The 25,155-nt window shown below is 43.8% G+C and overlaps 1 protein-coding gene across 11 annotated transcripts in view; it reads left to right on the top strand.

Moving 5' to 3' along the window:
- LOC119123986 (cytosolic carboxypeptidase 4) overlaps positions 1 to 25,155 on the top strand; it is a 96,776-nt gene that overhangs the window by 31,856 nt on the left and 39,765 nt on the right. For 7 of the 11 annotated variants that reach the window (XM_037253497.1, XM_037253502.1, XM_037253504.1 and 4 more), the window contains 4 exons: positions 9,043 to 9,136; positions 11,167 to 11,204; positions 14,530 to 14,738; positions 21,576 to 21,741. In XM_037253497.1, the coding sequence (XP_037109392.1) occupies positions 9,043 to 9,136; positions 11,167 to 11,204; positions 14,530 to 14,738; positions 21,576 to 21,741 (507 nt within the window). Of the gene's footprint in view, positions 1 to 7,439; positions 7,660 to 9,042; positions 9,137 to 11,166; positions 11,205 to 14,529; positions 14,739 to 21,575; positions 21,742 to 25,155 lie in introns of those variants that run through there. The other 4 variants (XM_037253503.1, XM_037253506.1, XM_037253505.1 and 1 more) reach the window with 4 other exon arrangements.

The raw sequence follows: 25,155 nt of genomic DNA, 5'->3' as shown, positions 1-25,155 counted from the left end.
CTCTCGTATCAGACGCTTGCTCGATCACCTGCTCGTTTGCTGTCACAATGTACCCTACACAAATCCGAAACATTTCTTCGCTATCGAGTTTGCTAGCGCATGCGCAGTGATACTGACCGGCAGAATAACATCGGGTTGTTCCCAAAGATGATCTTTTTTCTGAAATAATTTTACGTTTACGGACTTAAGTAGGAGTCAAAATTTGGGTGCGTATTATACATGGGTACAGGCTTTTTTCCAGCATCAACATGCCATTTTTAGGGTGCGTATTATACATGGGGGCGCATTATACATGGAAAAAAACGGTATGCACAAATCGAAAAGGAATGTCTGAGCATAGTGTTCGCGTGTCAGCGATTTCATTACTATTTGTATGGGCGGGGGGAGATCACAGCGGAAACCGACCACAAGCCACTCATCTCCATTTTCACCAAGCCACTCCTCTCAGCGCCCAAACGACAACAGAGCATGCTGCTCACACTACAGGGATACAATCTGAAGGTGGTGTACAAGCCAGGGTCCGACATGCACATCAGTGACACCTTGAGTAGGGCCACGGCTTCACCGCAGGGGCCTGGCACGAGATATACGAAACAAACTGTTTGCTGCATGCAGAGAGCACAAGTGGACGCTGAACAGATAAATCAGGCTGAGCATCTGAACGTCACCAGCCAGCGGCTGAGGCAGATAAAATTGCATACAGTGGGTGATGGGAGTCTTCAGCTGTTGCAAGAGGTAGTGCTCCGTGGTTGGCCAGATCGCCGGGAGGACACTCCATTGGCAATCAGAGAATACTGGTCAATCAGGGACGAGATCAGCGCACAGGATGGAGTGCTTTTCAAGAGTCAGCGAGTCATAGTGCCCAAATCATTGCGTGCTGAAATGTTGAAACGCATCCATGCCAGCCATGTAGGAGGAGATGCCTGTTACAGACAGGCCAGAGACACGCTATACTGGCCCAACATGCACGGTGAGATCAAGGACTATGTGAGCCAGTGCTCAGCCTGCAACGAATATGCACACGGACAGCAGCGGGAGACGATGATGTCCCATGCACTCCCTACACGACCATGGCAGATCCTCAGCATGGATCTGTTCACGCAGGCTGGCAAGGACTTTCTGATCATGGTTGATCATTATTCGGATTTCTGGGAAATAGAGTTGCTCCCAGATCTTTCAGCTGAGACCACGGTGCTGAGGTGCAAGGCCCAGTTTGCACGGCACGGTCAGCCTGACCGGGTAATTACAGACTGTGGTGCCCAGTTCGACTGCGAAACGTTCAGGAGGTTTGCGAGAGACTGGGACTTTGACCATGTCAAATCCTCCCCCAGGTACCCAAAATCGAATGGGAAGGCTGAGTCAGCCGTGAAGATTGTCAAGAGCCTGTGCAAGAGGGCAGCAAGGGCGGGGACCGACCCTTGGCTGGCCATCTTGCAGTGGAGGAATACGCCTACGGAAGGCATGCTGAGCAGCCCCGCGCAGAGACTGATGTCTCGCAGACTGAGAACGCCACTCCCGGTTGCTGACACACTTTTGGAGCCGAGTGTGGTGGCGGGGGTTCCAGACAGGCTGCGAGTGAAACACCAGACAGCCAAACTCTGGTATGACAAATCGGCCAGAGATCTGCCTGAGTTGTGTATTGGACAGGACATAAGGATGAAGCCCCTGCCTGGGGACAGGACGGGCAGGTGGCGAAGAGGAGTGTCCTTACGGCTGGTGGGCCCCAGGTCATACCTGGTGGACGTCGAAGGGACACTGTACCGCCGTAACAGGGTGGATCTGCGACCTGCGGAGAGTAACGCCGCAATGCCTGGGCAGCACGGAGTGCAGCACAACAGCCCACCAGCTGACCAACCCGGGGATCCACCTGACACCGCGATTGACACTAATGATGACACTGACACAGTCGCCCAGGAGGTCACACTGCAGGGGCAGAGTGACGTCCACCAGCCTCAGAATGGATCGCCTCTACCTGTCCCAGGGCGCAGGACGGCCAGTGGCAGGCTTGTAAGAGTGCCGAAGAGACTGGACTTGTGAGCTGTGTGGGTACTGTGGGGCCTCAAGGTCAATTGGGTTGTTGATGGACACAAATGTGTAACAAAAAAAACAAAAAAAGAAATTATATGTACACTGTTCTTTGAAATGTGAATTAGGAGTTGTTTAAGTGTTCGCTGATACGTAAAGACAAGAGGGGGAGACATGTTGTTGGAATTTAACTTTGATCTTCATGTATAAGTTACCATCTATGAAAGGGGAGATGTTAGAGATGTTATGCTGGGTTGTGTGACATCATGACGGGAGGGGCGCGAGTTGAATACAGAGACAGACTTGAACAACAGCTGTCATGCTGGGTCTCATTCATATCAGTACATACAGTGCCTTGCGAAGGTATTCGGCCCCCTTGAACCTTTCAACATTTCGCCACATTTCAGGCTTCAAACATAAAGATATAAAATTTTAATTTTTTGTCAAGAATCAACAAGTGGGACACAATCGTGAAGTGGAACGAAATTTATTGGATAATTTAAACTTTTTTAACAAATAAAATACTGAAAAGTGGGGCGTGCAATATTATTCGGCCCCCTTGCGCTAATACTTTGTAGCGCCACCTTTTGCTGCAATTACAGCTGCAAGTCGTTTGGGGTATGTCTCTATCAGTTTTGCACATCGAGAGACTGGAATTCTTGCCCATTCTTCCTTGCAAAACAGCTCGAGCTCAGTGAGGTTGGATGGAGAGCGTTTGTGAACAGCAGTCTTCAGCTCTTTCCACAGATTCTCGATTGGATTCAGGTCTGGACTTTGACTTGGCCATTCTAACACCTGGATACGTCTATTTGTGAACCATTCCATTGTAGATTTGGCTTTATGTTTTGGATCATTGTCCTGTTGGAAGATAAATCTCCATCCCAGTCTCAGGTCTTTTGCAGACTCCAACTCATTTTCTTCCAGAATGGTCCTGTATTTGGCTCCATCCATCTTCCCATCAATTTTAGCCATCTTCCCTGTCCCTGCTGAAGAAAAGCAGGCCCAAACCATGACGCTGCCACCACCATGTTTGACAGTGGGGATGGTGTGTTCAGGGCAGGGGTGGGCAAACTTTTTGACTCGCGGGCCGAACTGGGTTCTAAATTTGGACCGGAGGGCCGAACCAGGAGCAGATGGACGTAGTGTTTGTGTGAAGTAATATAAGCGACCTGTAAAGGTCATTGCATAAAAGATTTTGGCCTTTAGTAGGTAGTAAAGCATGGATATTCCAAACAAGTTTTTTGAAAACAAATGCATTTATTAACAGCATTTAAAAAAAAAAATCACTAAAAAACTGCTATCAGTGATTCTCATAAAATACGACACTATTATTATGAATAACAGTCTCCATCACTTCAGTGCCTGCAGGTCAGATTAATGAAAAATGTTTATCTTATGAGATCAGATCAAACAGCAAACATTCTGACCAAATATATCATCTTGAAGAATCGGTGAAAGCATACATCCAAATAAAGTAATCAAAACGGCAACACGGTGAGGGGTATCTGAACATCAGAGCAGAGTTTTAACTCACAAACACCTGGTAACAGAGGTGAGGAAACGGGAAACACTTCCTTAAAGTAAGCCTTAAGAACTTTACAGGTTAAGATTAGTCGCAAAAAGGTGGTGCATCAATGTCCTTGAGCATCCTGCATTGTTTGAAAATGAGAATGGTCGCTAGTTTCAATCCCTGCTATGTGTACAAATCATATTCAAAATGCATTTTTTTACAACAAACTTGAGAGCCTCCCCTTCATTTTCAGTGGGAACAGTGTTGTTGGTCTCCCTTTTTTGCTAGTGCATCATAGTCTGGAGTAAAATTTGTTGTGGCAATTCTTAGGAGAGATCCGTTTACCGCGATCTGTGACGGGTTGATGTGGCTGAACGTCACGTCGCGTACGTCGAGCCAAATTGGCCACTCTTTTAACATTCGGCACTCACTTCTTTTCTTCGGGCCACTCATTTTAATGGAAGGATTCCAGGGGAAGGTTTGTGGGTGGCTTTAGCGTAAAACTGTATCTGAAAGCTCAGCGAGCGAATTACAAGAATGCTGTCGTCACAGCCCACACTCTAAATTCGGGACTGATACAAATAGAGCGCGAGTGCGCCATGTCCGTACTACTGAGTACGTACGTACACGCACTTGTGAGTGTGCACCGAGCTTTCTGACACGGCTTCCGGTAGTAAATGCGCAGGCGAGCGGTTCCCCATCTACTGGGGAAACGCAGTCATTGCAGGCAAAATGACAAAAAAAAAAGTTTAATAATACAATTAATTCAGGGTTGGCGGGCCGGATTAAACGGTCCCGTGGGCCGGATGTGGCCCGCGGGCCGTAGTTTGCCCACCCCTGGTTCAGGGTGATGAGCTGTGTTGCTTTTACGCCAAACATATCGTTTTGCATTGTGGCCAAAAAGTTCAATTTTGGTTTCATCTGACCAGAGCACTTTCTTCCACGTTTGGTGTGTCTCCCAGGTGGCTTGTGGGAAACTTTAAACGAGACTTTTTATGGATATCTTTGAGAAATGGCTTTCTTCTTGCCACTCTTCCATAAAGGCCAGATTTGTGCAGTGCACGACTGATTGTTGTCCTATGGACAGACTCTCCCACCTCAGCTGTAGTTATCTGCAGTTCATCCAGAGGGATCATGGGCCTCTTGGCTGCATCTCTGATCAGTCTTCTCCTTGTTTGAGATGAAAGTTTGGAGGGACGGCCGGGTCTTGGTAGATTTGCAGTGGTCTGATACTCCTTCCATTTCAATATAATTGCTTGCACAGTGCTGCTTGAGATGTTTAAAGCTTGGGAAATCTTTTTGTATCCAAATCCGGCTTTAAACTTCTCCACAACAGTATCTCGGACCTGCCTGGTGTGTTCCTTTGTCTTCATGGTTCTCTCTGCGCTTTAAACAGAACCCTGAGACTATCAAAGAGCAGGTGCATTTATACGGAGACTTGATTACACACAGGTCCATTCTATTTATCATCATCAGTCATTTAGGACAACATTGGATCATTCAAAGATCCTCACTGAACTTCTGGAGTGAGTTTGCTGCACTGAAAATAAAAGGGCCGAATAATATTGCACGCCCCACTTTTCAGTTTTTTATTTGTTAAAAAAGTTTAAATTATCCAATAAATTTCGTTCCACTTCACGATTGTGTCCCACTTGTTGTTGATTCTTGACAAAAAATTAAAATTTTATATCTTTATGTTTGAAGCCTGAAATGTGGCGAAATGTTGAAAGGTTCAAGGGGGCCGAATACTTTCGCAAGGCACTGTATATACACGCAAATAGCCACTTCCATCAGTTTTTCCTGGTGAGTGACAGGAAGCTTGCTTCTCTTTGCTTCAGACAAGAGAAATGGGTTTCTCACCCAATCCAGCTGTGCAGATTTCTCCTCCATGTCAGCAAAGTAGTAATGAAAGCCCTTTATCAAGTTAGCCAAATGTCCCACTATGACTAACTTCACTGGAGCTGTCTCCACATCTTCATTGGAGAGAAAAGCATCCACCTGAGGAAAGCAGGTGAAGTCCTCCTTGGCCTTGACTTGATGAAGTTGATCACTTTGATGCTGTCGTTCAAAACATCATGCAACACGGGGCTCATTTTCTTGGACGCCAACGCTTCCCTGTGAATCACACAGTGAGTCCACTTAATGTCGGGATTTTCCTTTTTAATCCGCGCAATGAGCCCTTTCGCACTAGTGATGTGCATTACAGTTATTTTAGGTGAACTGGATCTTTAGAATCAGTTCACTCAAAAGATTCGTTCAAACGAATCGTTCAATGAATCCCCCCCCCCCCCCCCCACACACACACGCACACACACTGATACGGCTTTTTTTTTTTTTTTTTTTAATCACATCCAGTGGAAATAACCCATATACATCAAACAATACAACCCCCCTCCCCCCCAAATTATTATATATAATAATAATTGGCTCAGGTAATTAACACATTTCTTAATACAACACTTACACACTGATCCGTTGGCAGCAGTCTCTCACCCGGTCGTGAACGGGAAGTTGCGTCACTGACTCGTTCGTGAACGAGAAATTACGTCACTGACTCGTAAAGTCCCTCCTCCATCTAACGCTCGCTGGCGCTGCTGATTGGGCGTTCGCGAAGATTCACGAGTGAGTGACAGACAGCATTGCCGCTCTGCCATTGCCAGCCAACACACTTTATGCCGACATTGATGTTTTAATTTTGTATTTGTTGGATTGTAGTTGATGGTGTTATTATATCGAATGTGTTTGTGTTTGAATAAAAGGTTAAAAAAAAAACGTTATGCCGACATTTGTTAATTTTGGGGATACCAACTCATCTAACAACGTAAAACACATATACATATTGTCATATAAAGCAGTTAACCAAATGTCTGATTTTTATGTTTTGATTGGCGAATATAAAAACAAGGAATAAAACACCAGACAAGTTATAACATAAATGTTTATTAAAATAATAATAATAATAGTAATAATAATAAAAGTACATCTCAAACCAGCAATCTAATGTGAAACTGCAGTCGATATATTGAATAACAACATTTAAGCATATATATATGCATACACGTTATTTAAAACCTACTATAAGTAAATCGTAAATCTACATTCTGTCTTACATAGTTCACGCCAGGAGACGCAACATATTCACTGACTGATCCATTGATGCACAGGAAGGGAGTTCACTCATTGACTCGTTCGCGAACGGGAAAGCCAGGATTCGTTCCCTCACTGATGCGTTCTCGCGGTGAACTGGAAATGCGAATCACTCAGTGAGTGATTCACTCACGGGGCAGCCATTCTCGTTATGAAAGATTTGATCACAAAACGTGTGGCTTTTTCTTAAATGAACACGTTTGACATTGCTATAGTGTCAGCTTTTAATTATATTGCGCTGTCATTTTAAAGAAAATTAATAGATGCAACAATATTAATTTGCTTTGAAAACACCTGAGTAATAAAATGGATGGATGGATGAATGATGATCACAATTAAGTAGAAAGTCTCCTTTGTAATATATACTCCTTGTAGCATGTAACGGTACCCAAAAAGAGGAGTTTCTTTACATCGAGGTTTATGCAAAGAGCTCACGTAATTATATTGTTGCTTTTTGGTGAAGTGAATGAGTGTTCCGTCTGTACGACTGGTCTTTGAATGCACCCCGCTTCAATGGCAGAACGCGGATGAATTTAAAGACATCAAATGAGAATAATCCTTTCTAAAAATTAAAATTGACTGAGGGCAAACGTGAGTTCTTCATGTTTTTATTGAAAACAACATAGTGCTGACGCCATACGACGCCGTACGACATCGGTTTTTCGCTTTCCAAACAAGGCGTGCGCGCTCCCGCGGCAGGGGGAACAAAATCTCACGGGGGAACCAAATCAAGCACAACACCTGTTTCATGCTCGCGTTGGCTAATTTTTCCCCGCAAAAAAAGCACAGCGCTTTGGGTGGGTTACAACTTGTGGACGTAAATCCCATCAAACAATAGTCTTCCATGTACTGTCGGTACTTCGTCGGCTCTGGTTTTGCCTTCATTTTTACTTGTTTCTCCGTGTTTTCAACAGCAGCATCGCTGCTACGCTTTAGCCACATCTCCATGTTACAGTGCGTCATCAAGGCAACCGCAGGTGACTGCTATTGGTTTGTGGAGAGTCCGTTTATTAAGGGTTAAAATTGAATACTGAATATAAAACATACATTTGTATTTCATCAAACTTTTTATAACTAATTCTCAAGACAATCAGGCTTACTGTTTTTTTTTTTTTTAAATACCGGTATATAATATCTCGCGTACCCCCATTTGAGAACCACTGAGTTAAGTGGCCCCTTGTTATTTCGACCATTTTGTCAAGCACAACTGTGACTTGAGCTAGTGACCTGTGACCATCTCTAACTGGACTCAGATTGTCCTTTCCTTATTTATGGTACCATTTGGCACACTTACCAGTTTAAACCAGTTAAGACTGTGGAGTCACACATCAGGAAACTCCTGCCTAGGTGTGACTAGTATAGTTAAGACTGTGGAGTCACACATCAGGAAACGCCAACAGATGGTTAGGTTATACCACACACCTGCGTAAGTGAGACCAGTAGAGTATAAGGACAGAGATAATTTTGGACCCATTAGACTTTCTTCAGCACCCATGAACGGTTCCACAGCTGTGTACCGATCTTCTTGACATCCATCAAATAGTCAAACTGAGAATTTTTAGTCTTCTGGTCATTAATGTTAATAAAGGAAGCATTAAAGAATAAAGATGATAGAACTGCCGTTTCCATGGATTGTTTCATATTCAAAGGGCATTCCTGAAGTCACAGGTACCTTATTTAAATGCAAATTGTAAGAGTTGGTAAGAAGCTAAGAACAGATGCAGTCCCAATTATTGTATGCATAGTCGTGTATATAATTTATTTAGAATTATTGGCACTCGTTTCCATTACTTTCATATGATGCTTCAATTTAAGTCACATTGTGTGTCAGTTTTTTAGCGCAGTGTCTTCATTTCCTATCCAAATGGGCTTGTTTGAATTTATGAGGTCAAGGGTGTATGTGATGGCAACAAGGCGAGAAGACTGTCGGCGTGTTGAAGCAGTTAAGTGTGTTGAAAAGTCTGGAATAGCTGGATTAGCCTGTATGGATGGATACATTTATATTGTAAGAATTTCCTCAATTTGTCCAACATTTGTGAAAAACTTTAAATCTGAAATTAATGGAAGTTGAATCCAAAATGGAACAAGCATAGAGCATAATCCTTGGAACAAATGATAGAGAAGAGAGGGTGAATAACTCAAGTGTCTTTTTGGTGTGGAAAACATGGAGCACACATGACAGCTGTGTTCAACTGAATTATAGACAGGTGAATTAGGCATTATGGTGAGCTCTTGGGGAGAGCTATTAGCAACAGCAAAACAGACGGATTAAAAAAATACTTCTAAGCAGCACTGGGGGATCATGAGACTTTTTTTGTATATTAGTACCTTTTTCATTTGTATCTTTTCATGTGTTACAGTTTCCACATCAAAACATATTGGATCAAACCAAGGGCTGGATGTCGTCTACAACCTTATCCCTCACTATACCATCAAGAATCGGCAAACAATTAAGTATGTACTAAATGAACACTTGCATACATTCTCTACTGCCTGGACTCGAGTGATACATTCTATTTCTAACTAATTGTAGCATAACACACTATGATGCTTTCAGAAATACCTTGGGCTCTGCTTCTTGAAAACTCCACGGTGAATCTCAATTCATGATTAGTTGATAATAAAAAATGAATAGTCATTCTGGTGCTGCATTCCGTAATAAATATATTCAGGGGAATGTGTGTTACAGCTGCTAGGTCACCTAATGTCCACTCTATTTCCAGCATATTCACAGAAATTTGCTGGGAATGTCTGGTAGAATCCCCTGCCACAAAAAGCTTCAACTGCGACCTCGGGAAGAATTTCACCCACTTTCCAGGCAAGGCAGAAGACATTGAGTCTGAGTGGACCATTTCCGCGCCTCCATTGTTGAGGCAACTGACCAACCCCACCCTGCTGGTGCACAGGAGTGGTAATGGATGCTGTCAAGCTGAAAAAGGAGTACTATTGGGCCTTTTCGGTTTGTGGGTCTCCGGGGGCAGCTGACAGGTAACAACTGACCAATTATAACACAGCTTTGGCAGTCATCAGGAAAAAAATGTGGGCATCAGATGAGTTTTATGAGACTCTGAAAAATGACCTCCGGATTAGTTTAAGGAAATTCTGGTCCATCATCTGGCATCTTAGGAAGTGAAAGCAGTGACCCATTGACACTATGTAGATTGGAGAAGAGGAGCTGCTGACCACTATTCGAGACATTGTGACTCGGTGGGAAGAACTCGATTTTACTAAAATGTCTTCCCTTGAGGAAACAGTCTGGGGACTGTGAAGTGGTGACTGTGAGGTGGGGTCTCCTCACCGACATAGGAAATAAAGCACCGTGAGAGCAAAGCCCGTGGGGTGGATAAGATCTGCTTGGAATTTCTAAAGATCGTCCTTGATCACACGCTTCTACATCAGGTGGACATGGGGGATAGTGCAGACCAGGATAGTGTTCCCCTTTTTTAAGAAAGGGGACTGGAGAGTGTGTTGCAACTATAGGGGATCACATTGCTCAGCCACCCTGGTAAGGGCTATTCAGCAGGCTGTTCGGTCCCTGTACAACCAAAAAGAGTTTGGTTCAGATTGCAGACAGTAAATTGGGTTTGTTTCCAGTGAGGATTAAACTCTGCCAAGGCTGCCCTTTGTCAGTAATTCTGCGCATACCTTTCATGGACAGATTTTCTATTTGCAGCCCAGGCATTGAGGAGGTCTGGTTTGGTGGTCTCAGTGTTGCATCTCTGCTTTTTTATGTGGTACTACAGGCATGTCCTTTTTCAAGGCGTAATCTCCAACTCTCACTGGAGCAATTCTCAGCCAAGTATGAAGCAGTTGGGATGAAAATCATCCCCTCCAAATCTCAGACCATGGTCCTTAGTCTGAAAAGGGAGTACCCTATCTGGGTTAAGGATGAGATCCTGTTCCAAGAGGAAGGTCTTGTTCATGAGTGAGGGCAGGATGGAAGAGATTAACAAGCGAATTGGTGCAGCGTATATGATGTGGACTACATTGATCTGTCATGGTGAAGGATATGAGCCAATGGTTATGAGCTGGACAGAAAGAACAAGGTCCCAGTTACAAGTGCCCAAAATGGGTTTCTTCCACAGAGAGAGAGATTGAGAAGCTCAGTCATCCGGGAGGGACTGAGTGGAGCCGCCGCTCCTCCATGTTGAAAGGAACCAGATGAGGTGGCGAGTGCGTCTGGTTAGGATGCCTCCCTGATGAGGATTTCCGGGCGTTTTCCGCCATTAGCAACCTAAGGGCGACCCCTGGATACACTGGAGAGGCTGTCTCACTGGGAATTCCTCTGGATCCCCCTGGAAGAGTTGTAATAAATGCCTTGGAAAGGGAAGTCTGGACTTCCCCGCCAAAGCTGCTGCCCCCGCAACCGAACCATGAGATAAGCAGTAGAGAATGGATAGCAAGATGGATGCAATAATAAATAATTTCAAAATTCTGTTTTGTTACTTTTTTGTGAGTCAGACTTGATTATTTCTGTTTTACAGGGCATCCATTATTGCATTCGCTGCTCTGCTTTCCTCAAGTAAGTTTGTCCAGCCATTTACCATCTAACAGTAAGACTTAACATGATTTATATATGGTCATTGTCTCCACAACAATTGGCTTTAGTCAACATGTTTTCTTTTGGTGTACTTCATTGCATGGTTAAATAATACAGGATGTGCAAATGGTCTTATTTGGTCATAGGGGCCCAGTTTCAGTGACACAAGGTACTGTGGTATTGGCCAACATCACATTCTAGAACCATCTATATTGTATAAAATGACTTTAGAATAAAAGGGGGAAGCAGTGCATCGTTAACACTGTTTACAGTGGGGACGGTGTGCTGCTGACCTCGACTCGAGACATTGTGAGTCGGTGGGGAGAATACTTCAAAGACCTCCTCAATTCCATTGTGGAAGCAGGGCCTGGAGAATCTGAAGTGGACTCTCAGATCTCTGGGGTCGAAGTCGCCGAGGTAGTTAAAAAGCTCCTCGAGGGCAAGGCGGATGAGATTCGCCCGGAGTTCTTAAAGGCTCTAGATCAGGGGTCACCAACTCCGGTCCTCAAGGGCGCCAATCCAGCCTGTTTTAGATGTATCCCCCCTGCAACACACCTGATTCAAATAATCAGGATCGCTATCAGCCTTAATAGAGCTTGCTGATGAGCTGATCATTTGAATCAGGTGTGTTGTTGCAGGGCTGCACCTAAAACAGGCTGGATTGGCGCCCTTGAGGACCGGAGTTGGTGACTCCTGCTCTAGATGTTGCGGGGCTGTCCTGGCTGACACGCCTCTACAAAATTGCGTGGACATCAGGGACAGTGCCTCTGGATTGGTAGACTGGGGTGGTGGTTCCCCTCTTTAAGAAGGGGAACCGGAGGGTGTATTCCAACTACAGAGAAATCACACACCTCAGCCTCCCTGGTAAGGTCTATTCAGGGGTGCTGGAGAGGAGGGTCCGTCGGGAGATCGAACCTCGGATTCAGGAGGAGCAGTGTGGTTTTCGTCCTGACTGTGGAACAGTGAACCAGTTCTATACCCTCGGCAGGATCCTCAAGGGTGCATGGAAGTTCGCTCAACCAGTCCACATGTGTTTTGTGGACTTGGAGAAGGCATTCGACCGTGTCCCTCGGGAAGTTCTGTGGAAGGTGCTTCGGGAGTACGGGGTGCCGAGCCAACTGATAAGGGCGGTTCGGTCCCTGTATCATCGATGCCAGAGTTTGGTCCGCATTTCCGGCAGTAAGTCGGATTCGTTCCCAGTGAGGGTTGGACTCCGCCAAGGCTGCCCTTTGTCACCTATTCTGTTCATAACTTTTATGGACAGAATTTCTAGGCGCAGCCGAGGCCTTGAAGGTGTCCAGTTTGGTGACCTCAGCATTGCAACTCTGTTTTTTTGCAGACAATGTGGTGCTGTTGGCTTCTTCAAGCCATGATCTCCAGCTATCGCTGGAGCGGTTTGCAGCCGAGTGTGAAGCGGTCGGGAAGAAACTCAGCACCTCCAAATCTGAGACCATGGTCATCAGTCGGAAAAGTGGAATGCCCTCTCCGGGATGAGATCCTGCCCCAAGTGGAGGAGTTCAAGTATATTGGGGTCTTGTTCACAAGCGAGGGCAGGATTGAGCGTGAGACCGACAGGTGGATCGGTGCAGCATCTGCTGTGATGCGGACTCTGTACAGGTCCGTCGTAGTGAAGAGAGAGCTGAGCCGAAAGGCGAAGCTCTCGATTTACCGGTCGATCTACGCTCCTACCCTTACCTATGGTCACGAGCTATGGGTCGTGACAGAAAGAACAAGAACCCTGATACAAGCGGCCAAAATGAGTTTCCTCCGCAAGGTGTCCGGGCTCTCCCTTAGCGATAGGGTGAGAAGCTCGGTCATCCATGAGGGACTCGGAGTCGAGCCGCTGTGCCTCCACATTGAGAGGAGCCAGATGAGGTGGCTTGTGCATCTCATCAGGATGCCTCTTGAACGCCTCCCCGGCTAGGTGTTCCAGGCATGTCCCACCGGCAGGAGACCCTGTGGACAACCCAGGACACGCTGGAGAGACTATGTCTCTCGGCTGGCCTGGGAACGCCTTGGGATCCCCCGGGATGACCTGGACAAAGTGGCTGCGGAGAAGCAAGTCTGAGCGTCCCTCCTAAAGCTGCTGCCCCCGCGACCCAACCCCAGATAAGTGGTAGAAGATCGATGGATGGATGGTTTTTAAGGTGTGGCGGATAAATACAACAAAATAAAATGATACAACCGGCATAAATACAATGGTATTGTGGTGTCGGAGGAAAGGAGATGCAGGAGGTCTGTCGCAAAAGACTTTGCTGTACACTACCGTTCAAAGGTTTGGGGTCACAAAATTGTTTGGGTGACCCCAAACTTTTGAACGGTAGTGTAAATATTATTATAATAAAATATTATGAATTAAATATTATAAATTATATTTTATATTTGTACAAGATTATAAAAAAATCTATGAATATAAGTATACATATATATTATAAGATTTTTTACACAGAAGATTATATATATAATCTATAAATAATTATCTAAATAAATATATACACTACCGTTCAAAAGTTTGGGGTCACCCAAACAATTTTGTGACCCCAAACTTTTGAACGGTAGTGTACATACTCGTAAAACGAGGAATAGGAAGAACAATGGAAGTGCATTACCACAAACACCACGTTCCCAACACACTGTTCAACTCTTAGTTCCATGGGGGAATTCTGTATGCAAACACCACAATATAATATAATATATACATTGTGTACTCCTACGCAATTTTACTCGCAGCATCCTCATAAAATTGTGCCAACAAGTGGTGTAGGAGAGAATCTGGTTTCAAAATAGATGATCGTTCAGACTCAGATAGATAAAATGCCGGGCCTCGGACCGTTGTAGCAGGGGCCGAAACCCCAATTAAAATGTTTTTGTATTTTTCACAAACCAAACTTAACAAGAATGTATCACATAAGGCCCCTCCACCCCGGTAGCCAACAAAATCGTGGGCCAATACGACGATCAAAAATTAGTAAGTAAAATGAACGATTTAATACCTAGAAAGTTGAGTAGCTTCCAAAAACAGACAAAAATATGTTGAAATCCAATTACCTTGATGTAAACGTAGAGTAAAATCAGATTAAATTAAATCAGCAAGAAGAACAGTTGTTAAAAAAACAAAACACTAAAATCCAAAGAGAAACATCCACACAAGCTACCATTTTCACTGTTATAATTTTTACTGCAACAGTGGATGTTCTTAAGTACATAAACTACATTTGAGCATTATACTGTCAGATGCAAACTATAGCTGGAAAACATGCTGACATTTTCTGAGTTTGTCCTGTTTCACTGTTCCTGTTTTCAACAGAAGATAACATCTGCTCAGCAGTGACCAAGGGTTATGTGTCTGGTCTCTTACTGCTGTATGATGACTGGCACAGTAAGGACACTAATCACTCTGCCACTGACATCCTCCAGGCACTGCTGCATTGCTTTTGTAAAATTGCACGCAGTGCTCTGGGCAGAGACAATTTAGTGTCCCATGGAGGCATACGACTTCTTTATCATACTACTCAGGTACTACTTTTGCCGCTCCTCTTCCTTCTTCTTGTCCTACTAATACTACGACTTCCACCAACTCCTATTTTACTCATTACCGCAACGATCAAGACACATGATTATACAATTATATGGAACACGTGACTCTTCTGTGTGACCTGAATGATTGTGGTGGCCATGATTCGGGCAGTAGAGCAGATCTGAGTCACGTGTCGTTTTGTCCTTGGGCAAGACACTTCACACAACTTGCCTCCAGTGTCACTCAGACTGGGTGCACACTGGGTCAGAGGGGCCGGAGGCGTACACTGGCAGTCACGCCTCTGTCAGTCTGCCTCAGGGCAGCTGTGGCTACACACGTAGCTTACCACCACCAGGGTGTGAATGGGTGTGTGAGCGCTTTGAGTACAATTGTTAAGCGTCTTCGAGTGTCAGAAAGAGCGCTAAATAAGTTCGATGTATTTTCTTTTACTGGAAATATATATTGTTACTGTAGCGTACATGAATGCTGTTTGGCTTTGGTTTGATTTATTGGTTGATATACAGTCATATGCAAAAGTTGGGGCACCCCTGATCATTTTCAAGATTTTCCTTTATAAATCATTGGTTGTTCGGATCAGCAATTTCAGTTAAATACACTACCGTTCAAAGGTTTGGGGTCACAAAATTGTTTGGGTGACCCCAAACTTTTGAACGGTAGTGTAAATATTATTATAATAAAATATTATGAATTAAATATTATAAATTATATCTTATATTTGTATAAGATTATAAAAAATCTATGAATATAAGTATACATATATATATTATAAGATTTTTTACACAGAAGATTATATATATAGTCTATAAATAATTATATAAATAAATATATACACTACCGTTCAAAGGTTTGGGGTCACCCAAACAATTTTGTGACCCCAAACTTTTGAACGGTAGTGTATATCATATAGCAGACAAAAACAGTGATATTTGAGAAGTGAAATGAAGTTTGTATGTTTTACAGAAAGTGTTGAAGGTATTTTTGACCATTCTTCTTGACAAAATATCTTCAGTTCAGTCAGGTTTGATGGTTTCCGAACATGGACAGCCCGCTTTAAATCACACCACGGATTTTCAATAATATTCAGGTCTGGGGACTGAGATGGCCATTCCAGAACGTTGTACTTGTTTCTCCGGATGAATGCCTTAGTAGAATTTGAGCAGTGTTTGGTGTCGTTGTCTTGTTGAGATATCCAAGTCCAACCCCTGTGCAACTTCAACTTTGTCACTGATTCTTGAACATTGTTTGCAAGAATCTGCTGATACTGATTTGAATCCATGCGACCTTCAACTTTAACAAGATTGCCAGTACATACACTGGCCACACAGCCCCACAGTATGATGGAACCACCACCAAATTTGACTGGGTGTAGCAAGTGTTTGTCCTGGAATGCTGTGTTCTTCCTCCATGCATACCGCCCCTTGTTATGTCCAATTAACTAAATTTTAGTTTCATCAGTCCACAGCACCTTATTCCAAGATTAAGCTGGCTTGTCCAAATGTACTTTAGCACAGTGGTCCCCAACCTTTTTTGTGCCACGAACCGGTTACGTGTCAGAAATATTTTCGCGGACCGGCTTTTATATAAATAAATAATTCATTTATATAAATAAATAATACATTTATAATAAATATATAAATACAATGAAATAAAATGATACGACTGGCATAAAAACAAGTATAAACGAGATAAAAATAAAACTCACCATTACGTTGAATTAGTGGGAGCACTGAGCTTGTTTCTCAGAAACGAGCCGGTCCCATCTAGGCGTAATCGGAGACAATGACACCCGAAGTGGTTAAGGTTTGTCTTTTCATGCAGGATGCTTGGTCTCCATGTGCCGAAGCAGTTTTGAAGGCTTCATTGCCTCGTTAGCTAGCCTGTCGCCACATATTATGCAGAATGGGCTCGGCACGCCAGAGTCACCTGTGGCGATAAATCCATATTTTAAGTACGACTCCAGAAATTTTCATTTAAATGCAGCTTTTCTTTTCTTAGAAGTCGTAGCCTCTTCTTCTTCCGTCTCCTCATTGGGCTTTTTTCCCTTTCCGAAGAAGCTTTCCAAACATCTCTGTTTCTTGCTCATATTTGCTTGCTTCGTGGGCTCGACTGAGGTGACATGTCACGTGATCGAGACAAGCGTCTTGACCTGAACCCATGGATGTAATTGGGAGAGAACCGCCAATTTTTTAAAATATTTTTCAAAATAAATTCATACTAAATTTTGCTAGCTTTGCGGGCTCGACTGGGGAAACATGTCACGTGACCAGGACGAGCGTCTTGACCTGAATTAATTGATCGTCGATACAAATATTTGTTTTTTTCTGTGCGGCTTGGCGGCCCGATACCAAGTGACCCACGGACCGGTAATGGTCCGTGGACCGGTGGTTGGGGACCCCTGCTTTAGCATACCTCAAACGACTCTGTTTGTGGCATGTGCACAGAAAAGGCTTCGGCCGCATTATTCTCCCATACAGCATCTCCTTGTACAAAATGCACTGACTGAATAGTTAAACAATGCAGTGTCACCATCTGCATGAAGATCATGTTGTAGGTCTTTGGAGCTGCTCTGTGGGTTGACTTTGACTGTTCTCACCATCCATCGCCTCTGCTTATCTGAGATTTTTCTTGGCCTGCCACTCCGGGCCTTAACTAGAACTGTGCCTATGGTCTTCCATTTCCTCACTATGTTCCTCACAGTGCAAACTGACAGCTGAAATCTCTGGGCTAGCTTTTTGTATCCTTCCCCTAAATTACGAGGTTGAACAATCTTTGTTTTCAGGTCATTTGTCAGTTGTTTTGAGGCTCCCATGTTGCCACTCTTCAGAGAAGATTTAAAGAGAAGAACAACTTGCAACTGGCCACCTTAAATACCCGTAACTGGAGATGTTTTGTAAAGAAGACTGGTCAAAATACATTCAACCAGAATCCAGACTCTCATTGGAAGCTATAGGTGTCACGTGCGGGAATGGAGCAGGGTGACCAAATGCAGCTTGGACCAGGGTTTATTAAGGGAAAACGGAGTTGGAACGGAGGATGAGGGGAACAAACTAACATGAACGTGCATGATGACATGACTTGCAGACATAGAGACTAAACTAGCTGAAACAGAGCGACAAAGACAAAGAAACCGAACAGACAAAGAGACAAGAACAATCCAACAGGGGCGTGACACGCAGACAGGACTTAAATACACGACAGGTAACAAGAGGCAGGTGACAGTGGTTAGTACCGTAATCTTCGGACTATAAGTCGTGGGTTTTTTCATAGTTTGGGTGGGGGGGGCGACTTATAATAAGGAGCGACTTATGTGTTTTTTTTCAAAAATGTAAAAAAAAAAAAAAAAAAGAAAAAAAAAGTGAAACCGTGATAAACGAACCGCAATGTAGCAAGGGATTACTGTAATTTGAATTTCAAGTGACGTCAGCAGCGCGACGTCGCGTCAGCAGCAGCTCCGTCGAGTCAATCTTTGTCCTTTATGTAAACAACCGCCGCGCTGCTGGCGCGACGTCGCGCCAGCAGCACGACGCGCCAGCAGCACGACGTCGTGGTCGCGCGTCAGCAGCGCGACGTCGCGTCAGCAGCGCGGCGGTTGTTTACATAAAGGACAAAGATTGACTCGACGGAGCTCTCTTTCACTTCCGTGGATTGAAGTCGGGGGCCGGCGCTCGGCCGGGTGGCTGTCCAGGGACGGTGGATGGGGCTCGGACATGGCTTTTACGCACGCCCGGTCCTACTCTACGGAGGTCTCTTTCACCTCCGTGGATAGAAGTCGGGGGCCGGCGCTCGGCCGGGTGGCTGTCCGGGGACGGTGGATTGGCCTCGGTCATGGCTTTTACGCACGCCCGGTCTTATTCCATGGATCTATCTTCCACCTCCGTGGCTGGAAGTCCACGCCGCCACACGCCTGTAAGTTTGTTTTGTTAAATAAAGAGCCGTTTACCAAACCCACGTCTTTCCTAGAACTTTGTTAACGCTACAATATAGTTATATAGTAGATCTGTGGAATAACGACGAGGCTGACGTCAGGGCGCACGCGCGGCGTTGTTGACAAAGGACGAGGAATTTGATCGATGGATTTAAGTATTTAGAGTGCACAGATGGTTTGATAACATTATTGCTTATATAATAGTTATTTGATATATAATTTATATATCGTTATATGGGCCTGTGGAATATTTTGAAGTGCAAGAGCCGTCAGCGGCGCGCACGCATTGTTGACGAAGGACGATTGATGGATTTAATGAATTGGAGTGACACAGATGGTTTTATTAACGTGTTATTTATGTAATAGTTTTTTGAATAACTCTGAATTTTACGTCAGGGCCGTTCTCAGCTCTTAGTTTGTGTTTACGTCACGTTAGCATACCTATCGTTTAGCCTGTTGTTGCTCGTTCATGACTGTTCTTGGTGTTGGATTTTGTCGAATAAATTGCCCCCCAAAATGCAACTTATACTCCGGAGCGACTTATATATGTTTTTTTTCACTTTTTTGGGCATTTTATGGCTGATGCGACTTATACTCCGGAGCGACTTATAGTCCAAAAATTACGGTACATTGTTTGTGAGCAGACAGGAGGGGAGGGGTGACGCGAACAGAAAACATGACAACATAGACACAAGGAAACGAATGGAGATGGGTCGTGACAATAGGAAGCGATTAGAGGCTGTTATTTTTTGCAAAAGGAGGATTTTTCTGTTGAGGTGCCCAAATTTATTTTGTTCAAGTAATGATTGCACACTTTCTGTAAATCCTATAAACTTCATTTCACTTCTCAAATGTCACTGTGTTTGTCTGCTGTATGATATATTTAACTGAAATTGATAATGCGAACAACCAATGATTTATAAAGGGAAATCATGAAAATGATCAGGGGTGCCCAAACTTTTGCATAAGACTAATTTCTTCTAACAAACAACAACACACCACAATATGACCACTTGTACAAAGAATAGCTATAACTTTTCTCTTGTTTTATTACCATCTATATGTGGCTTCCAACTGAGTTTGGCATCAATGATCATTCCAAGAGATTTGTTTTTATTTACTAAATTTCAGTTAAATGTACAGTGATTTTAATTTGTTGTTCTTTAAGTGTCTAACTCAATAAACGTAGGGTTTTTTTTCTCCCCAGACCTCGTGTCTAACGGTTAGACTCTAACCCAATAAATATAGTTTCTCACCCAAACTTAGCGATAACTTATTGACATTAAACCAATTTTTCAGTTAGTTCAGTTCACTTTTAAAAGCATTTACACTTGATGATAACTTCAGTTCAGTTGGCACCTTATTCCATTTGTGTGCAGCATAAAAGCCAACTGCAAACTATGTTTGCCTGAAACTTTGGGCTCCACTAATTGACACAAGCCTGCTAAACTCGGAACACTACTAAGTTTAGATTGTTATGTTGTCGCATGGTTGAGGACCCAAATGCAGGAGTGCAGGTAATAATTAACATAATAGAAATAAAATAGGAAAACAAGGACTTTGAAAATAAAAAAATTCTAAATCAACAGAAGTGCAATATCACAAGGATAAACAAAAGATAAAAAGATGCCAGGCCAGGACAGGTCACAGTGACAGAATAACCTAGCTCATGTCACCTATATAGATATTAACCAGCTCAGTGGCCTAGTGGTAGAGTGTCCGCCCTGAGACTGGAAGGTTGTGGGTTCAAACCCCGACCGGGTCATACCAAAGACTATAAAAATGGGACCCATTGCCTCCCTGCTTGGCACTCAGCATTAAGGGTTGGAATTGGGGGGTTAGATCACCAAATGATTCCCGGACGCGGCACCGCTGCTGCTCACTGCTCCCCTCTCCCCCAGGGGATGGATCAAAATCACATGGGGATGGGTTAAATGCAGAGGACATATTTCACCACACCCAGATGTGTGTGTGACGATCATTGGGACTTTGACTTTTAAGAGGCCTCATGTTTCAAACAGGCCTTGTGGAGTGGCAACCACTGAGATCCACAAATGAATTCATTAAACACTAACATACTAATAACTTGCAAGCTAACATTCAGCAAGACAGTTATGCTGTGAAAGCAATAAGGCAAATCGATAAGGATTTTGCATTCTGCCCTGATCAGTGATTTCTTTGATTGTTTTGAAATTTATATCAATATGAAAATTTGTAAAAGCGCTTTCAGACTTAGAATAGTATGATCAATAGAAGCCTGAACATCTCAAATGAGCTGGACTTTTAAGATATGTAATTGTTTTTTTATTTGATTGATAAACACAAGAGAATGATGTAATCATAAAAATGTCTCTCCCATTTAATTGGTAATTTTGAGAAGGAAATGTGTATTTTTGGAAAAACCTGAGGATTTTTGAAATGTGAAAAATACTTCCTGTGTCCAAAATAAGTTGGACAGATCAGGTAAAATCGTTTCATTCATGAATGTTATCATGAAAAATGTGAATTCTTAATGCAATGAAGGGAAATATTTGCTATGTAAAAAGTTATTTTTTAGATACATTCATTGAGGTCAAATCTTTGATGTAAAAATGATTTAAATCAGCTGAAGTGCATGTTTTGGGAAATATGTGTCAGAATATTGAAAAAAATAATTTTGGTGCAGAATAAGAGTTGAAACGCATTCACACAGACGTTTCAAGCACTCTTCAAGATCTCAAATAGGAAGCATTATGGCACAGTGTGTGAGTGTTAATCATACATCAAATGCGCTTGATAACAGTGCAGACAATATTGATGACCAGATTTGAAGAGCAAACAAGTGATTCAGCTAATGTTCGAATGTTGGTCTGTCATTTTATTAGTGTTTTGAGTATTTTTATTTTTGCAGACATACTTGTTGAATAAATGTCAGGAGTTGCTGATAGAGTCATCTGTTCAGCTAATGAGAAGTTGCCTGCCTAAAACCCGTCTACCACTGACATCAGATCAATCCGCATACCTCTTCCCCTTGCCTGGAAGACAACATGACGATCTTGATATGGTTGCAACTTCAGGTAAAGACATGAGATAATTGTAAAGCTAAAATGATGATTGTTGATCTAATCTTTGAAAACAAAATTGCTGTGTACTATCGTGTAAAAAGTAGTCAAAATGGTACCAGTACCTTATAGTAAATAAAGGTGAACTATGTTTTTTCTCTATGTTGTTGAGTTGATGTACATACCGTATTTTTCGGAGTGTAAGTCGCATTTTTTTTTCATAGTTTGGGTGGGGGGTCGATTTATACTCAGGAGCGACATATATGTGAAATTATTCACAAATTTTCAAAGTTCAAAAATCCGCGATGTAGTGAAACCGCGATAAATGAACCGCGATGTAGCGAGGGATTACTATTATTTGAACTGCAACTGACGACGTCAGCGACGCGGCGCACATGTGGCGTTGTTTTCATAAAGGACGAAGAATTCGATCGATGGATTTAATGATTTGGAGTGACAGATGGTTTGATAAAATTGTTGTTTGTATTATAGCTATTTGATATATAGTTTATATATCGTTATATGGGCCTGTGGAATAATTTGAACTGCAACTGATGACGAGTCGGATGTCAGCGGCGCGGCGCACACGTGGCGTTGTTTACATAAAGGACGAAGAATTAGATCGATGGATTTAATGATTTGGAGTGACACAGATGGTTTGATAAAATTGTTGTTTATATTATAGTTATTTGATATATAGTTTATATATCGTTATACATGTGCCTGTGGAATAATTTGAACTGTAACTGACGACGAGTCCGACGTCAGCGGCACGGCGCACACGCGGCGTTGTTTACATAAAGGACGAAGAATTTGATCGATGGATTTAACCATTTGGAGTGACACAGATGGTTTGATAAAGGTGTTATTTATGTTATAGTTATTTGGATAACTGTTAATGTTACGGCAGGCCCGTTCTCAGCTCCTCCTTTGTGTTTGTCACGTTAGCATATCGTATCGTTTAGCCTGTTGTTGCTGGTTGCTGGTTGTTGTCTGTTCTTGGTGTTGGATTTTGTCAAATAAATTTCCCCCAAAATGCGACTTAAACTCCAGTGCGACTTATATATGTTTTTTTCCTCTTTATTGTGCATTTTATGGCTGATGCGACTTGTATTCCGGAGCGACTTATAGTCCGAAAAATACGGTACATGGAAAATGTTGTTGGTACCCCTCTGTGAATGAAACAAAAGTATTAAAAATAAAATAAATAATAAGGTGACACGGTGGGGCAGTGGTTCAGAGGTGCAGGGTTTTATTCTGGCTCCGGCCTTCCTGTATGGAGTTTGCATGTTCTCCCCGTGCCTGCGTGGGTTTTCTCCGGTACTCCGGTTTCCTTCCACATTACAAAAACATGCATTGTAGTCCGAGTGAGCACTCCAAATTGTCTGTACAGGTGATTGTGAGTGTGAATAGTTGTCTATGCCTGCCCTGCGATTTAGCTAGCATGACCAGTTCATGGTGTACCCTGCCAAACGCCCAAAGATTGCTGGGATAGGCTCCATTATGCCTTCGACCCTCATCAGGATGAATGAATAAATGAAAGATGGTAATGATAAATGAAAATGTAATGACAAGTCATTACTGTATGTAATGTAATGACAAGTCAATGTCCTGTTGGTTGAAATGGTGTGTAAAACACTAAACGTGATGGCTATAGTTTCACATCAGGACTGCAAGTCACAGTGTATGTGGGGAACTGTCCTAAAAATGGCCGCAGGAGGAAAATTTATGGCAAATTGAAAAGACAAATAATGCAAATAGTAACAAAAGAGGTCAGAACAACTTCCAAAGCAATTGAAGATGAACTCCAATATCAATGTCAAGCAGCGTCAAATCGCACCATCCATCATTGTTGGAGCCAAAGTGGACTTCATGGGAGACAACCAAGGAGTCAAGTCAAGTGAAATTTATTGATATTGTGCTTAATCACAGAAGTCTGAAAGGGCTTCACATGCCCACAGCTGACATATTAAAACAGCCCCCCCTGATCTTAACCTCACTGGAGCGGAAGGACAAAAATCATCCTTTCATCCATTTTCTGAACTGCCTTTCCTCATTCTGGCCAAAAATGGTAAATCTTGAGAAAAGGCCACAAAGGGGCGAATCCAGGACGACCAGGCTACAATGGATGCTGAGTGAGCAACATTTAACACAATATTGTGCTATATAGTGTTAATCTGAATAATCTAATGTCAGAGTCCATTTAACAAGATGAAGTGGTGCAAGAAGGAAATCTCCATAGCAGTGCCTCCAAGGAGGTGGCCCACCTCAGATTTTGTCAAGATCAGTCTATGTTAACAGGTGTAAAAATGAAACATACCAAGAAAAGAACCTTGTCCCTACTGTGAACATTACAAATTTATGTTCTGGAGCTGGGGTACACCCCTCCGTGAGTCGTCACCTTATCGTGGTGGAGGGGTTTGCGTGCCCCTATGATCCTAGGAGCCATGTTGTCTGGGGCTTCATGCCCCTGGTAGGGTCACCCATGGCAAACGGGTCCTAGGTGAGGGGCCAGACAAAGCACGGCTCATCAGCCCCTTATGATGAAAAAAATTAATGGATCACGTTTTCCCTCGCCCGGACGCGGGTCACCGGGGCCCCCCTCTGGAGCCAGGCCTGGAGGCGGGGCTCGAAGGCGAGCGTCTGGTGGCCGGGCCTTCGCCCATGGGGCCCGGCCGGGCTCAGCCCGAAAAGGAAACGTGGGTCCCCCTTCCCATGGGCTCACCACCTGTGGGAGGGGCCAAAGGGGTCGGGTGCATTGCAAGCTGGGCGGCGGCCAAAGGCAGGGACCTTGGCGGTCTGATCCCCGGCTGCAGAAGCTGGCTCTTGGGACATGGAATGTCACCTCTCTGGCTGGAAAGGAGCCCGAGCTGGTGTGCGAGGCAGAAAAGTTCCGACTAGATATAGTCGGACTTGCCTCCACGCACAGTTTGGGTTCCGGTACAAGCCCTCTCGAGAGGGGCTGGACTCTCTTCCACTCTGGAGTTGCCCACGGTGAGAGGCGTCGAGCAGGTGTGGGTATACTTATTGCCCCCCGGCTGGGCGCCTGCACATTGGGGTTCACCCCGGTGAACGAGAGGGTAGCCTCCCTCCGCCTTCGGGTGGGGGGACGGGTCCTGACTGTTGTTTGTGTCTATGCACCAAACGGCAGCTCAGAGTACCCACCCTTCTTGGGGTCCCTGGAGGAAGTGCTGGAGAGCGCTCCTTCTGGGGACTCCGTCGTTCTACTGGGTGACTTCAATGCTCACGTGGGCAATGACAGTGAGACCTGGAAGGGCGTGATTGGGAGGAACGGCCCCCCCGATCTGAACCCGAGCGGTGTTCTATTGTTGGACTTCTGTGCTCGACACGGATTTTCAATAATGAACACCATGTTCAAACATAAGGGTGTCCATGTGTGCACTTGGCACCAGGACACCCTAGGCCGCA

Source organism: Syngnathus acus, chromosome 6, assembly GCF_901709675.1.
Source record: "Syngnathus acus chromosome 6, fSynAcu1.2, whole genome shotgun sequence".
Lineage (NCBI taxonomy): Eukaryota > Metazoa > Chordata > Actinopteri > Syngnathiformes > Syngnathidae > Syngnathus > Syngnathus acus.
Note: the sequence above shows the minus strand (reverse complement) of the source record. Positions and strands in the feature narration are given on the sequence as shown.